Source organism: Typopeltis vanoorti, chromosome 6, assembly GCF_054136105.1.
Source record: "Typopeltis vanoorti isolate ZY-2024b chromosome 6, IOZ_Tvanoo_1.0, whole genome shotgun sequence".
Classification (NCBI taxonomy): domain Eukaryota; kingdom Metazoa; phylum Arthropoda; class Arachnida; order Uropygi; family Thelyphonidae; genus Typopeltis; species Typopeltis vanoorti.
The window spans coordinates 22,045,321-22,061,557 of NC_143554.1; the positions used below are offsets into that span (position 1 = coordinate 22,045,321).

General features: G+C 34.0%; 1 protein-coding gene across 4 annotated transcripts in view; it reads left to right on the forward strand.

Annotated features, from left to right (window-relative positions):
• The window catches only part of beta-PheRS (phenylalanine--tRNA ligase beta subunit), a 251,748-nt gene that overhangs the window by 147,143 nt on the left and 88,368 nt on the right, over positions 1–16,237 (forward strand). For all 4 annotated transcript variants that reach the window (XR_016548477.1, XM_090394711.1, XM_090394713.1 and 1 more), the window contains exons 12-13: positions 2,839–3,052; positions 8,672–8,752. Coding sequence is in view for 3 of the 4 variants with exons in the window: in XM_090394711.1 (XP_090250837.1) it covers positions 2,839–3,052; positions 8,672–8,752 (295 nt within the window). In the remaining variant the exon portion in view is untranslated. The remainder of the gene's footprint in view (positions 1–2,838; positions 3,053–8,671; positions 8,753–16,237) is intronic.

The window sequence follows — 16,237 nt, forward strand, 5'->3', positions numbered from 1 at the left end:
TAATCTTGCATGCTTGGAAATGCAACCTTTATTTATCCCATGTTATAAGCCTCCCATTTTATGAGTAATTGAATATGTAGTGATCCTCCAGAATGCAGCCCTGCATATAACGAGACTTACCTATACTGTCTTTCTCATTAGTCTTGATGGACATAACATTCAGGTCGGTAAGACTTCCTTTTAAGTCATTTGTTATTGGAACTGTGAAAGATAATATCTCTAATGTGTATTCTAGAAACACCAAAATAATTTTGCAATTAATGTAACAGATAATGAAGAATAAATTCATATAACTATTATCTACATTTTATCAATAGATCCAGGCATCTTCTTAATGGTGACACTTAAGAATAAATAAGCAATACCATAATTATTTTTTACATGACTTCCAGTCAGTGTTTGTAAACCTATTGTATGTTAGTATTGTGAGTGGGTGAATTAGTGTTGTGGTATGAGTGAGTATTGTAAATCAATTTTCCTGTTCTAGAGAACAAATAAGTACCATTTCAGGTCTCCAATAAGTTTGATGGTGATGATAAATTGTTTCATGCTTTGTGATGAAAATAGCCTATTACCTGTAGACTTTTCAGCAATATTTGTACTGCAATGAGATTTGAATCTACAGCCTGTTAGGTTGGAGAAGGGAAACAATATCCACTCTCTCAACCACTCTCATTATTGAATTAAATTAAAGATGTCAAGAAATTATATTCTTGGTTTTATCCTTTATCCAAGTGTAAGCAAACAAAGTTTACACATGAAATATCTTCACAACTAAGTTACTTGTACATAGAGGATCTTCAGCTCTCATTATTGGTTATCTCTTTTATAGTGTGTGTGTCTCAGTCTTTGCTCAGAAATATCCTTTAATAAACATTAGTAATAACTACCAACTTCTGCTAATCAGCATTATATTGACTGCCAATTGCAGTTTTAAAACATTAGTATTATAGCTAATGATGATGCCAACATGTATGCGTTGCATGAGAATGTGATAATAGGGACAATTCGTCCCATGTTTCATGTGGTATTGAAGGATGATATCTGAATTTTTTTAGCTTCATCTGTGCTATTTCTATGGCTTTTGATATTCTGAATTTTGTACAAAGTTGAAATGGTATTTCTTTGTATGTACAAAGAAATACCATTAGAGTTCAGTGCTGCACTTTGCATTACAACTTACAATTTACAACTCCTTTTCTTAGTGAAAAACTTTAACTTTGTAAGAGTTAAAAGATTGATATTTTTCATCATTTAAATAAACTGAAGAAGGGAATTCTTCATAGCAATACACATCGGTTAATGTTAGCAAAGGTATTGTAATATTCAAAAGAAAAGTCAAAATGAAAAGTATTCGCAGGGGATTTGCAACATTGCTTAGGCTTAAATACATTTTTGAAAAACACAGAAAAGTGTACATTGGTAACTTGAATAATTTGTATGAACACATGGACTATTGTATATGGGTTTTGAAAATATCAGCTGTTTTCTTTTCAGGCCATAGAGTTGGGGTCATTCATTTAATAGGTTTAATTTAGAACTGATTGCAACAATAACTAATAGGTTATGTAACATCAGTATGGTTTAAATTGGAAGAGTTGTGTAGTTTTAGCAAATTCTATGAAGAATGTTGGATTTATGTCTCTCTCTCACTCCTTCAAAAATGAATTTTTTTTTTTCATTGCCACATGATTGGTCATAATATCAAGTTTGTCGAGACTGAACAAAGTTCAGTCTCAACAAACTTGATATTATGATATTATATTATTATTGATATTATACTATGTAGAAGTTAGTTTACTGTAGAAGTCTGATGGATTCTCTATGTTCTTCTAGTTCTGTTAATCAGGCTGATCCTGATGAATTAATTTATAAAACTTTTAAGGTGGTTCTAAGGTAATATATGTTTATTCATTTTAAAATTTTTCTGAAATATATCTTTATATATATATAAATATATAAATGTTAAGAATACCAAGCAATTTTTAAAACCTGGTTTTACTCCATTTCCCAAGTAAGCTGATGATCCTATTTTCTCAGGTGTACATAGTGTTTAGTTTAATTGAAAGTGATCCTATTTTCTCAGGAGAAAATGATCCTATTTTCTCAGGTGTACATAGTGTTTAGTTTAATTGAAAGTAATTACGATTAATATCTAAGCTATCCAGTTGCACATTGGGAAATTGTTTGCTGGTTAGTTATTGATGTGATTAACTGAATCTTATTTACATAGCTATGTAACAGTAGCCATTTGACATGGAAAATCCTTCAAGAATTGTTTATTTGAGGGATTGGTTATTTTAAGGTTTGATAACCTCTCGGCCAATCAGGCCGGCCTGGTTGGCCGAGTGGTTATCAAACCTTAAAATAACCAATCCCTCAAATAAACAATTCTTGAAGGATTTTCCATGTCAAATGGCTACTGTTACATCCACACATTAGCAGATATGCTAACCACTTGGCCAACCAGGCTGGGTGGTTAGCATATCCGCTCTCCAGCCAAAAGGCTGCGGATTCGAATCCCTCCGTGGGCATGGATGTTTGTGATTGTCTGTGAAAGTACTGGTGGTAGTCGGCAGTAGATGGCGTTGGTGTTAGGTGATGAAGGTTGGTGAAGTAGTGAGACAAAGAGTTGTAGAGTGGATGCCCTCCCTCGATGAGTCTTTGGACTCCCTGGAGGTATGATGTAATAATAATAATAATTGAGAGAAGATCAATATAGTGCTGAAGTTAATAACAAAACTAGTTAATGTTTTTAATTCATGACTGAGTTCAGTATTTGGTTTGCATTGAAATAATTAATAAAAACATAAAATATATCTTCTGTTTTTCTTTCAGTATATCTCCTAACCAGATTGTGACACTTCTAACAAAAATGTGCTTAAAATCTGAGATTGTTAACAAGAGCAAGATTCCAAAAATAAAAGTTGAGATTCCACCAACTAGACATGATGTTATTCATGCTTGTGATATTATGGAAGATGTAGCAATTGCTTATGGTTATAATAATATTCCATTGACTATTCCTAAAACAGTAACCATTGCCGAACAGGTAACGATCTTAAACTTTTTGAAAAAAATGTTTGTCTGATTTCATACATAGTAGCTCAGTATCAATTAATTTTATGTTTTAGAAGAGTGTACAAGAAGAAAAAAACATGGTTTCTTTATTAAAAACTGTTAGAAGAAAGGATAATAAATACCCATTATGTTTTATGGCCAAGTGAAATAAAATGTATTCTAAAAAAAAAAAATAAAAAATCCCAGAAACACAAATATAAATGATATATGTTACCAGATAAATCCTTCTGCCACAAAGAGCAGCACTTGTGCTTTTTTTTTTTTTTTTTTGTAATCTGATGTCTTATGGCAGAATGCTAAATCTAGAATTCCCTACTTTTGGCCTTCTCTTCCTTGTTCCCTTCAGTTACATTCATCTGCTATTTTTATTGCTTTATTCTAAAATCATTGTCTCTCTAAAATTTTCTCTCTGAAGCCTAACTACCCAACCAGTGAGGTTTTCTTACACACACACACACACACACACACACACACACACACACACACCTTCGTGTCATTCTTTGATGGAGTTGACCTTCAGTGCTACCAAAATATCCCCCCCTACCACAAAAAGGATCTCAGTTCAGCTTCTGGTACTCTTATATATACACATATTATATAGCAGAATAATATATTTTTCTTTCAAGGACTACCATTCTCACATTTTCTGGTAAAACACATCATGTCACATCTGCTGCTTATTCAGCCTCTAAGGAACTAAGCATCCTTTTCCAGATGCTACTTTTTGCTGATTTGAGCTACTTGTACAAATCTCATCAAGGACCTTTTTAAAAATTCTTTATGCTCTGGCAGAAAAGATTGGTCTGGCTGATCACTGAACTGGGTGCTGTCCCACTCAGTTGAGCATCCATGTTTTTAAAGTTCAACTTCAAACCCATTGAACCTGCCCTGCCTCTCCCATCTTTCATTCCGTCTGTCTCTATTTTCTGGAATAGCCTTTCTCTGAAGGTATTCTCCAACAATTACAACCTTCAGTTCTTCAAGAAAAATATCAGTAGGACTACTCTTCTACTTTAATTCATGTCCCCAATGGCAGCAGTGTAATACATATTGCAACCTTGTGCAGAATCAATATTAACTGGGGGGGGTGGGGGGATTAGCCTTTGAAACATATAGTCCTGAAATTGGCTAAGATGTGACAAGAATATATTCTCATGCCAAAGAATATATTTTATTTTATTTTAATGTTGCACAGTGATCAGCATTCATTTTAGAAATTATGGACTTTACAACTGTGTTATAAATAACTATTTTAATTTCCCGACGTTTCGACCTTCATATGAAGGTCATCATCTGGAGTATATACAAGGACAAGCTGAGTTACACATTTCACACAGTAAGCTAAAGAAACAATGATTTCATCATTGCCAGTAGAATAACTGGTCATGCCAGTTATTCTACTGGCATGACTGCTAGTGAAAAAAAAAAAAAAAAAAAATATATATATATATATATATATATATATATATACAGATAAAATTACAAATTAATTATTTAGAAACTACATCAAAGCTAAATTCTATTTAAGATAACATGAGAGAAACAGTCTTTCTTATAGATAGTTTTCTTACAGTAACAATGATGTCTTATTTTTAACATTACAATTGTTATATTAGATTTAGGATTGTGGATTATGTACAGTCCTGTTTATAGTTAAATCTTAGTGAGAAAGGTTCCATGGGTAGAATATATGCCTCCCATATGCTTGGGATTTTTAGACCATCATTATTGTTCAGATTGGGGTGGTTGATAAGAATCACAGACTTCCTTAAATTTACATAGGATTGACTTTACATAGAATTGACTGGAAAAGAACCAGTTGTTTACATCACACCAAAACATGGTATGAATGCAAATTTAAGGAAGCCTGTAAGAGTCTTATCAACCATCGCAATCTGAACAATAATGATGGTCTAAAAATCCCAAGCATATGGGAAGGCACATATTCTACCCATGGAACCTTTCTCCCTAAGAGTTACCTATAAACAGAACTGTAGATAATCCACAATCCTAAATCTAATATAGCAATTGTAATGTTAAAAATAGGACATCATTGTTACTGTAAGAAAACTATCTATAAGAAAGAATGTTTCTTTCTTGTTATCTTAAATGGAATTTAGCTTTGATGTAGTTTCTAAATAATTAATTAATTTTAATTTTATCTGTATATATATTTTTTCACTAGAGATCATGCCAGTAGAATAACCGGTGATCAAATCATTGTTTCTTTAGCTTACTGTGTGAAATATAACTCAACTTGTCCTTGTATATACTCCAGATGATGACCTTAAGATGAAGGTAGAAACTTTGGGAAATTATAATAGTTATTTATAACACGGTTGTAAAGTCCATAATTTCTAAAATGAAAGAATATATTTGGTATGACAGTTGTCTTCTTTGTACTGCTTAAAGATGGCGTTCTCCCAGCATGAAATTATAACTTTAAAGTTTTTCATGTTTATAAGAGTTTTTCAAGCTTATGTAGCCTTGTGATTAATGAACTTCAATGTAGGAAATTGGTCATAATGTTACAGGAAATAAATTAACCTCCTAGTTTTGCGACTAAAATAATGTGTGGCTTTGTCAGGATAAGCAAAAGAAAATAATAATAATGAAAATAAAATAAATAAATAATAAATCTTAAGATTAACAACTGTAAACTAAAGCACTATCCAGTTAAGCTTGTAAAAACTGTTACAGTATGAATAATGGAAACTTTTTTTTATATATATTGCTTCCAGACACGAAAGGCAGGCAGATGAGCCTATAGCAAATAAATATCATGTGACTAGGGGTTGGGAGTATGGTTGAAGTATTCCATGGTCAGACAGTAGTCTGACCATGGAAAGAAGGATTAAAAATCACATAAGTCCTCCCACTTGACATTTTTGTAATGCCAGAGCACATGAAGTTGTGAATGGCTGATGGAAGAATGTTCCACCAGCAATGAAACTTGATGAGCTTGGTCAGTGAAATTCGAAAAAGGGAACCAATTAAAATTATGAACATTGAAATCACCAAGAAAGATTACTTCATTGTATGAAAATTTTGACTGGTTGAAATTGAGCATAGACGATAGGAAATCAGACAGGTCAGAATGGTTTTCAGAATTGGGATAGTGGTAGAGGCAGCAGATGAATGAAACAAAATGTGGCAAAGAAATTTTAAGCCACAGGAGGTCAAAAAAGTGATGTTGCAGCAGTAGTAGTAGTAGGTTAATTTTTTCTTGTAACATTATGACCAATAAAAACCCAGTTATTTCCTACTTTCTAGTTTTTCTTTTCTAAGGCAAATATTTTGTTACTTGGCTGTAACATGTAGTGGATATTTATCATAATTTCTTTTAATCCTTGATTGCCTTGTTATTTTACCCTAGTAAAATCCGTGTGGTTGGCCCAGTGGCTATGCGCTTCGCAACCATATGCCTTAGAAAGGAGTGACCTGGGTTTGATTCCCTTGCTGACGTGAGGAGCTTAGGATCGTTCTCAGACATAGCCAAGTTAGCTGGTCTTGGATGTGGACTGTAGAGTTTTTCATCACACAAGCAAGCAAACTGGCCTTGAGAACTCAACGCTTCTACAGACATAGGATACACCAGTAGGCATAGGGCTAACCACCTTATCATTGTGTATGGTTGCAGGTTAATGAATAGAAAACCCTCAACACCACATGGTAAAAGAGTGAAAAAGTAAGAAGAAGAAGCAAGTGTAGAGTGAAATTTGCATGCATTTGTACCTAGTTTGTGCAATGCAGTTAACTTTACTGTAAGTTGCCCTTGCTATTCCATAATGCAGAACACATATTCTAGTACATGAAGTAACTAGTTGCAAGGTACCTCAACATGCTTCATTTTTAATAGAGTGTAAAACATGGATGAATATCCATATTTTATAAAATGCTGCCAGAATGTTTGGCTCAACAGATTACAACCTGCCATTAAGTGAAATTCACTTAAAAATTATGAGATAAAAAAAAAATACTTCAGTGCATTATTTATAATTCAGATGTGTTCATTTGTAGTCAGTGTCTTGCATCTAGTTAGAGATAAACTGTAAAGTTTACAGTTTTTAAATTTGTACATAGGGCAAACATTGAGAAGCCTGGAGATTCGAATAAAAGAACATGTAGGAGATGTGAACAACAACAGAACAGATACTTCATCACTTCTTGATCTCTAACCACACCATCAATTGGGATAAAAGCTCCATGCCCTATATAGAAGAGGATTTTCGATGTAGAAACTTCAAAAAGCTGCCGTTGTACTCTGCTCTGGAGAAAATCTAAACAGAAATCAAGGAATGATTCTGAAAGACATCTGGAAAAGCCTAATAAGTTTGCTCAACTTACCAGAATTTCATTTTGCCAAAAACTATATAACGCGCTCAATAAACAATGACTAATACACCACGTCCCATGCTTATGATGTTAAGCACTGTTTTAATTTATTTGACTGTGTTACTCCATTCTTCTTTTTTACTAGTAAACGTTAGTTCCATGTACCGTTACACATGTTCTAAAGAAGCCAGACAGTAATGCTGGTGAAACTTGTAGACAATTCTTATATATTTTACAAATATCTGGTCAACTAATAAAGCCAATATAAAATTTCATTTCGATACTTCAGTGCATTACTTATAATTGAAGTGTGTTCATTTGTAGTCAGTGTCTTGCATCTAGTTAGAGATAGACTGTAAAGTTTGCAGTTTTTAAATTTGTTTGAAGGATGTAGGTTCATTTCCCACTATGAGCGGATGGATGTTTGTAAAAGCCTATAAGTGACAGATGATTTTCATCATGTTTGAAACTAGCATTCTGTGAAATCTTGAATTTGTCTAGAAAAATATGTTCATCTACTGTGGAGGGATTCTTGATTATTTAACCCTTAATTCATCCATGGTACTAATATACAATAGGTTTCATCATTACAAAGGTGGAATTATCATTAAAAAATTCTCTTGGATTTCAGCCTTTTTTTTGTTAGGTATCAGAATAGATTTCCATAAGAAATATTATATTCACTGTATGCTATAAATCAAGAAATGTGCTTACAATTTTAACTTGTAAGTTCTCTTGATTCTTGTCTGATGTTTGTATTTTGATGAGTGAGAGGGGGTGGTATTAAAAGGGGAAGAGGTTAGCAGAATTACAGTTTGCTTTTAGAAATATTGTTGAGAAAATGAAGGATCTCTTTCATGAAGAGAAAAATAGCATGACAAGATAAGATCTAATCCAAGTTATTTTAGCTCACCTGCTAGTTTATGGCATGTTGCTTTGAATTCCATGTGCGTATACAAGGGTGTGCTGAAAACTTGTGATAATCACTATCAAACAATTGGCATGTCTGACATGTCTTTTTATATATCTTAAAAGAAGAACAACAAAGTATTCCACTTTAATAAAACATGAGGGTTAAAGGGTTTTGAGATAAGTTCTTTCTTGTGGTTATATCAGTTGCTTTAATATAATTTTTGTTCTAGGTTTTTGTCAGAACTTTTCAGTCCTCCCTTCCATATATATATGAATGAACATAACTGGAAGCTTAAACTTACTTATATATATTTTTTTTTACTTTGTTTTATTTTTGTTTCAGTTACCACTCAATAAACTGACAGATCAGCTTCGATTAGAACTTGCATATGCAGGATTTACAGAAGTATTAACATTTGCTTTGGTAAATATTCAGATTTTATCAGAATTTGGCTTTAGCATTAATATATTTGTAGTAATTATGTATTAACATCACTTTATAATAATCATATGCCTTCAAACAGCTTGCAAATATGCATATATGTTTCTAAAAAATTAAATAACAAAATAAAAAAGGCTTGAAATTGAATATTTTGTAGTTAAGGGCCAACTTAATTTCTTCACATGCAAGGCTTTATGTTATGCTTTACAATTTTGAACTTTATACAGTTGAATAACTTTATAGATTTGTTTTGAAATAACTGATGTACAAAGTTCTGCTGTGAAATAAAACATTGATTATAAAAGACATCAACCAGTAGTAGTTATCTTAAGGCTGCTTCAGTTCTTTTTGCCAAAATGGCTGCCTTATCACAGGTATTAAACGTTTTTATTTCTGCTTTTCTTGACTTGCCTTTGTGTATCCAACTATGAATAAAACATTGAAAGCTTGTATAAAGTTTTCCATATAAAACTTTATATAAGCTTTCACAATAAAGCTTTCCACTTAGCAGAATCTGTGAAGTAGATTCTTTTTTTGATATTACTCTTTGAAGATGAATTAAAAACCTTCTGGAAACACAAGTCACTTATCTATGAAGATGATAGCAAAAACTTTATTGATTCCTTATAAGAGCATAACAAGTATTGAGATATGAAAAATAATTTAAAACAGATTTGCCTAATGTCAATTAAACGTACTTGCAAACACTTAGTTCACAAATCTGCCAAAAATATCCTTTCTTTTAGAAAAATAAACTGAAGGAAGCCATGGTGATAAATTTATATATCAACTGCATATGCGAGAGGTCTCATGACCGATAACATGATAGCGCCATGTATGGGCAAGTGATTAGAGAGGTACAGGAATCTGTTAAGAGTTGGATTTTATACTTGAGAAAAACTGATTCCTTTGTTCCAGAGGAATGTGGAATAAAAGAAGAGAATGAGAGGTATTGGTTTTGAGTTCAAATTTGAACAACATATGGGTGTTGATCAGCCACTGCTCATGTTCATATTTGGATAAAGGAAAGTGGAGCAGCATCAATGGAAATACTTATAGAAGATGCATAATGTGGAGACAGAGCATCTGTGGGAAAGTGGTTGGGGGGAAGTCAGTAAGAGAGAGAGAGATGGAAGTAATCTGTTTAAAGCAAATAGCTTTCTTCCTGATACAATCATTATATCTGAGGTAAGTTTTTGTTGTGCCATCCCAAATGTGAGAACAATATTGTAAGATTGGGTTGATTTGGGATTTATAAAGTGTTAGGAGTTGAGCAGAAGCGAAGTAACATTTAGAACAAGAAAAAAAAAAGAAACTTTTTGGAGGTTGAAGAGACTATGGATAGGGTAGATGTAGATATAAGCCCTGTATAAGAAAACTGACTTTGAGAATGTTATCAAAAGTAAGATACAGTGAGGCATGGTCTTTCTTCTGAGAAATAATCAAAATTTACTAAATTGTCTTCACCTCACTTGAAAATGGCTAGAAGATGGTTGTACAAGGCATTGTCCATAATAGATTTTGAAGTTTGAATGATCTGAGTGCTTTTAAGGTTTTGCAAAGGTTGAAATGGAATGGAGTATACTGTCATCAGCAAAGCTCTAAATAGGATTGGACATTAGTGAGAGCAGATCACTGATGTATAGTAGAAAGACTGTAAGTAAAATCAGAGTTTTGGGGGTTACTCTGACATTGGTGGAAAAATCAGATAAGAGGAAGCTGACAAATCATTCATAAAGGATAGGATGGAGACCATAAGATGGCAGCTTGGGAAGACTGCTGCAATACCAGACTCAATCAAATGCTTTGGAAATAATGAGGGCGACTACATGAGGTTTTCCAAATCTTTCCATGGCCTCTGTCTAAAGGTGGGTAAGGTTAGTGAGGTCTATTGTAGAACAAGAATGGCAGAATCCATATTGATGATCACTAATTAACCAGTAGCCCCTCTAGGTAGTGAAGAAGCTGGGTGTTGTTGGTGACCTTCCCCATCACTTTTAAGAGCATTGAGATGAGGACAATAGGATGATAGTGTGATAGCTGACTTTATCTCCATTATTTAAGGAATAGGATGAATATAACTTGCTTCCATGCTGTTGAGCATATGCCTGATGAGTGGACATTTAATACAGATAATACAGGATGAATGTTAGTTCTGGAGCATAAGCTCTTAATACAAGGCTTAAATCCTCGATGCTTTTGAATATTTTTTTGATATATTATACTAGCAAAAGATTTTTTTTTGGGGGGTGAGGCTTTGCTAAGAGTTCTGACTTATCTTTAGGAGACGTTATTATTGTACCATCAAGATGTGTGGGGGGGGGGGGCAGAAGTAGCACCTCACAGCCTTGGTGAGGGACCAGAGGGATCTACTGCCATTAGAGCAGGAGACAACCTTAGTACATTTTACCCTTAAGATTTGTCAAGGTTTTTACAGTTGTTATAGGCTGTAGTTTAAGCTTAGTGAGATTCTGAAGTTTTTGACTCGAGCCATCAGATGTATGCTGAACTTTTTTTGCTTGAACTATGACAAATGTTGGAGAACTTTTGTGGAGAACTAGGGCTTGGAAAAAGTTCAGGGATTTTGACTGAATGGAAAATAAAAGCACCTATCTCAAAAAGAATAATTTCATGCATTAGAGTGGAATGTGTGCTTGGATCAGGAGAACAGAAGTAAAAATCTTACCAAGAAACATTGAAATCCTAAAGGTCAACCCAATTGGCACCATTGTAGTGCCATAGGATACAAGGCTGAGATTGGCTGGAAGAAGGACAATCTGTGGAGAAAGAAACATGGACATGGTTATGATTAGAGTTGTCAAGAGGAAAGCTAACGTTTGGGGTAATTGCAGGGAGGTGGTTAAAAAAAGGTCCAAGGTATTGGACCTATTACAAACAGCAAACATTTCTTCTCTCCCAGCTTGGTTTTGATAGACAGTGAAATTTTAGAGGAAAATTATCCCACTGATAAGGTAAATAGACTAAAATTTAACCAACTTTTAGAGATAGATAATCAAAAAAGGTCAGTTGTAGTATTTAGAATTAGGAGAGTACTAAAGGCAGCAAATGAAGGCAACAAAACAAAGCAAGGAAATCTTGAGTCAGCGATCATATAAAGGGGATTTCAGATCAGATAATCTTTGACATAGGATGTCAGAGCTCACACAAGTGTATGTTCCAGCCTTCTTACAGAAGGTACAATTTTATGTAGAAAACTTAGGTGAGCTGTAGTCTTAGAAGGTGCCATATGAGGTTGTGACAAATAACAGATCAAGTTTGGATTTTTGTAAGTAGTGGTGCATGTCATTTACATTGGTAAAGTCTATGTGGAATTTTTGACATGGATTTTTTTCTTTGTGAGATAAAATTTGATTTTATTTTTTTGCGATTTTTGGTTCTGTTTTCTGTTTTTTTTTATGCAGATGACACCGTGCTAATTGCAGATAATATTATGGATCTCCAAAAACTCATTGACAGAGTATACATAGAAAGCCAAAGAATGGGAATAAATATAAACATCAACAAGACAAAATACATGATCATCAGCAAACATCCAGCCTCATCAATGAAACTGACACTCAATGGGAAAAATATTGATCAAGTGTCAAGATATAAATATCTTGGTTGCTGGCTTAATGAACGGTGGGATCCAGAAATAGATATAAAGACAAGGATTGAAGTTGCACGGCAGTCCTTCATGAAAATGAGAACACTATTCTGCAATAAAGACCTAAACATGGAAGTCAGATGCCGAATGCTGAAATGCTACGTGTGGTCTATTCTGCTCTATGGAGTTGAAACATGGACATTGAAGGCGACAACCATCAAGAAAATCGAAGCCTTTGAGATGTGGCTATACAGAAGAATGCTAAAGATATCATGGACAGAAAATATTACCAATGAAGATGTCTTAAAATCCATTGGCAAAGCTAAACATCTTGTACAAATAATCAAGAAACGTAAAACATCATATCTTGGCCACATCATGAGAAACAGCAAATACCAACTTCTACAAACTATTTTGATAGGAAGAATTGGTGGCAAAGGAACTAGAGGAAGAAAAAGGATATCATGGTTTGACAACATCAAGACGTGGACAGGAAAGAGCAGTGCACAACTGCTCAGATTAGCACAAGAGTGCAGTTTGTTTGCCAAGATGGTCGCTGACCTTCGATAGAAGATAGCAAAATAAAAAGAAGAGGTTCTGTTTTTGATTTTTGTTTTTGTTTTTTTGTTTTGTTTATTACAGGAGATGTTTTTAGCTACATTAGCACTGTGATTTTTTATGCTGTCTTTCATGTTAGTGGAGTAAGGGAAAAAGCCTAGTGGGCACAAGTCACACAGACAGAATTCCTTCATTTCATCCTAATCCAAGCATGGTCTTGACATTGTTTCTTGCAAGCCACTACACTTCCTCCTGGCTCAACAATATGTAAGAGGAAACAGCAACTGATCAGGAACTCTCCTGAAGTGTTACCAACAGTTCAATCCTATGTATTATCTCAAATAGAGAAGTTACTGGCTTCCTACTTAGATAATTACAATGTAGAAATTGTGCCCAACCAGACTACTGCTTATTGAACGTAAAAAGAAAGAGAGGGTACAGAAACTTGTGACATTACTCTAGAGAATAAATCACTTCATGCCTCTAATAAGCAGAGTAGTGGCAGTTTTGCAAGGTAGTGAGTGATCTACCACCTATAGGTCTAGTTGTCATTTTCTCCAACTAGGAAAGGTATGCTTTGAAGGTGGCAATATTCACCTTGTCAGGGCCATATTTGTTTGAGGAAACAGTCCATATAACAAGGAGGTGGGTGTAACTTTATGGGAGAGGCTATATATTGCATGTCACCGGCTCGTTAATAGCCCAAATTGTACTGTAAAATTTACATAACCTTTATGGTTGTGGTTGTCCACATGTTGCAAAATCTCGTAAAACTGATATTTAAAAATAGAAACCATTCCTTGCTTTATGCACAAGTTTAAGGCAGACAAATTTTTCACTTCTAAAACAAAAGTTTTTATGTTGACAGACTTTCGTCACTTTTTTCTAAATGTAAATCCTTGTAATAAATTGCAGTTGTGCTGAAATTCTGATTTTTTTAGATAAACTTCAGCATAGTTTCCAGTTCATTAAAAAATAAAAATAAAAAAAAAAATACACACACACACACACACATGTTGGTGCTTTTGTAAGTTTTAATGGTGCAATAGCAAACAATTTGTCTTCAGTATGAGAAAGTTAGCAAGCCTGACTTATACTACCAAAAGTCAACAGCACATGTTTCATGGTGCAACAGATGTCCTTGTACTGCAACATTGTATGTTGAATTAGGTATCGAGTCAACTGTTTTATCGTGAAGCAAGTATACTTATATGTATATTCAAGTGATACTCATGTACTAAATTAAATAACTCTACATAAATAAATAAGCACTTTCTTCATACTCATACATACTGTTGAATCTTACTTATAATAAAGTCTTTCTGCAATTCCTATATGTCTGCTATAATGAGAGTCAACATATGTTATGACTGTTATCACATATGGGCTATACCAATATGTAAGACAAACAGATGTCAGTGGTATTTGGAGAAGAACTTCAGAAGAGTTATCAAAAGATGCTAAGATCAATAGCCTATAGATTTATGCCATTAGTAAAGAAAAAACTGCTTTCCCAGAATCACTTAGAAAACATTATCAGCTAGTAGCAATGTTGAGAAAGCTCGCAAAACAAACAAGGAATAAAAGACTAGGTAGGTTGGAATTGCAAGCTATGCTAAGGATATGATACCAGAATATATGGTATCCAAAAAGTCTGGAAACATGAGAAAAAAATTTATTTTTAAAAATAGATTGGTTACATTTTCAAATAATAATTTGCATTTTCAAACTTTATTTATTTTACTTCTTTTTTTTTCATCATCATCATCATCATCATCATCAAATTCCTGCCATGTACCCTCAAGGGGTGTACAGGATATGACAGTACTACATGAAAAAATTACATCATCACTAACTTCCTATCTACAATTTTCCTCCAAATCAGTCTGTTACTTGTCAAGACTCCAACATTATCAGATCTTATATTTCTATCGTCTAAGGCACTTTGTACCGTATCAATCCACCTATATCTTGGTCTTCCTCTGGGTCGTTTTCCTGCCAACCTGGCAGAGAACACTTGTTTTGCTAATCTTTCCTCTCCCATTCTATTTAAGTGACCATACCATCTGAGATTAGCTCTGCTAACGCATTCCTGGATGCTGACAATGTCAAGTTCTTTCCTAATATCCTCATTTTTAATATGATATTGCCATTGATGCCATCTGTTCACGCCTCTAATCTTTCTCAGGACTCTCATATCTGAGGTCTCTAGTCTTTGGTCAAGTGTTTTACTTCTGACCCAGCTCTCAGATCCATAAGTTAAAATTGGTTTGAACACAGTCTTGTATACAGCTAATTTAGTGTTCCGACTAATTTCTTTCTTATTCCATATGAATTTATTCAATTGACTTCCCACGATACCAGCTTTGCTGATTCTGTTGTCTATTTCTATATTTAGTTTACCATCTTCAGTAAAAATTGTGCCTAAGTAGCTGAAATGTTTTACTTGTTCCACCGGTTCTCCATTCACAACACAGTTGACATTTTCAATGATTCTGCCTATTTTCATTGTCTTTGTCTTTTTATTGCTGACCTTCATACCATATCTATTACAACAGCTATTCAATTTAGTCAGAGAATCTTGCAGACTTGTAGCGGATTTATTTAGAAGTATAACATCATCCGCATAAAGCAAAGAGCTGACATTAACATCTCCAATTTTGATATCAGGTTTAATACCACATTCCTTCATAATGTGATCCATATAGATAATGAATAACAGAGGGGATAATGTACATCCTTGTCTCACACCAGATTTAACATTAAACCATCTTCCTGTACTTCCTTCAATTCTAACTGCTGACTCACAACTCAAATAAAGACTAAGTATTGCTTGATATAATGCCCCATTGACACCATATAACTGCAGCGTATTGAATAGCTTCTCTCTTGGCACCTTGTCATATGCCTTTTCCAAATCGACAAAACTTAAATACAGATCTTTGTTATATTCCCATGCTTTCTCGACTATTTGTCGTAAAGTGAAGATCTGATCCTGACAGCCTCTATTTGGCTTGAATCCAGCTTGTTCTTCAGTAAGCTTTTCTTCCACAATTCTTCTCAACCGTTTCTCAAGTATACTTGCATAGATCTTGCCAGGAACACTCAGTAGGGAAATACCTCTGTAATTCTCACATTCAGTTTTATTTCCCTTTTTATATATGGGTACTATGAGAGCTCTACTCCAATCATCGGGAATTCGTCCCTCTGTCCAGGCTTTCTGAACTATGCAGTGCAGCCACTGTAAGACTCTTATACCACCATACTTCAGCATTTCTGGTCGAATATCATCTACTCCTGCT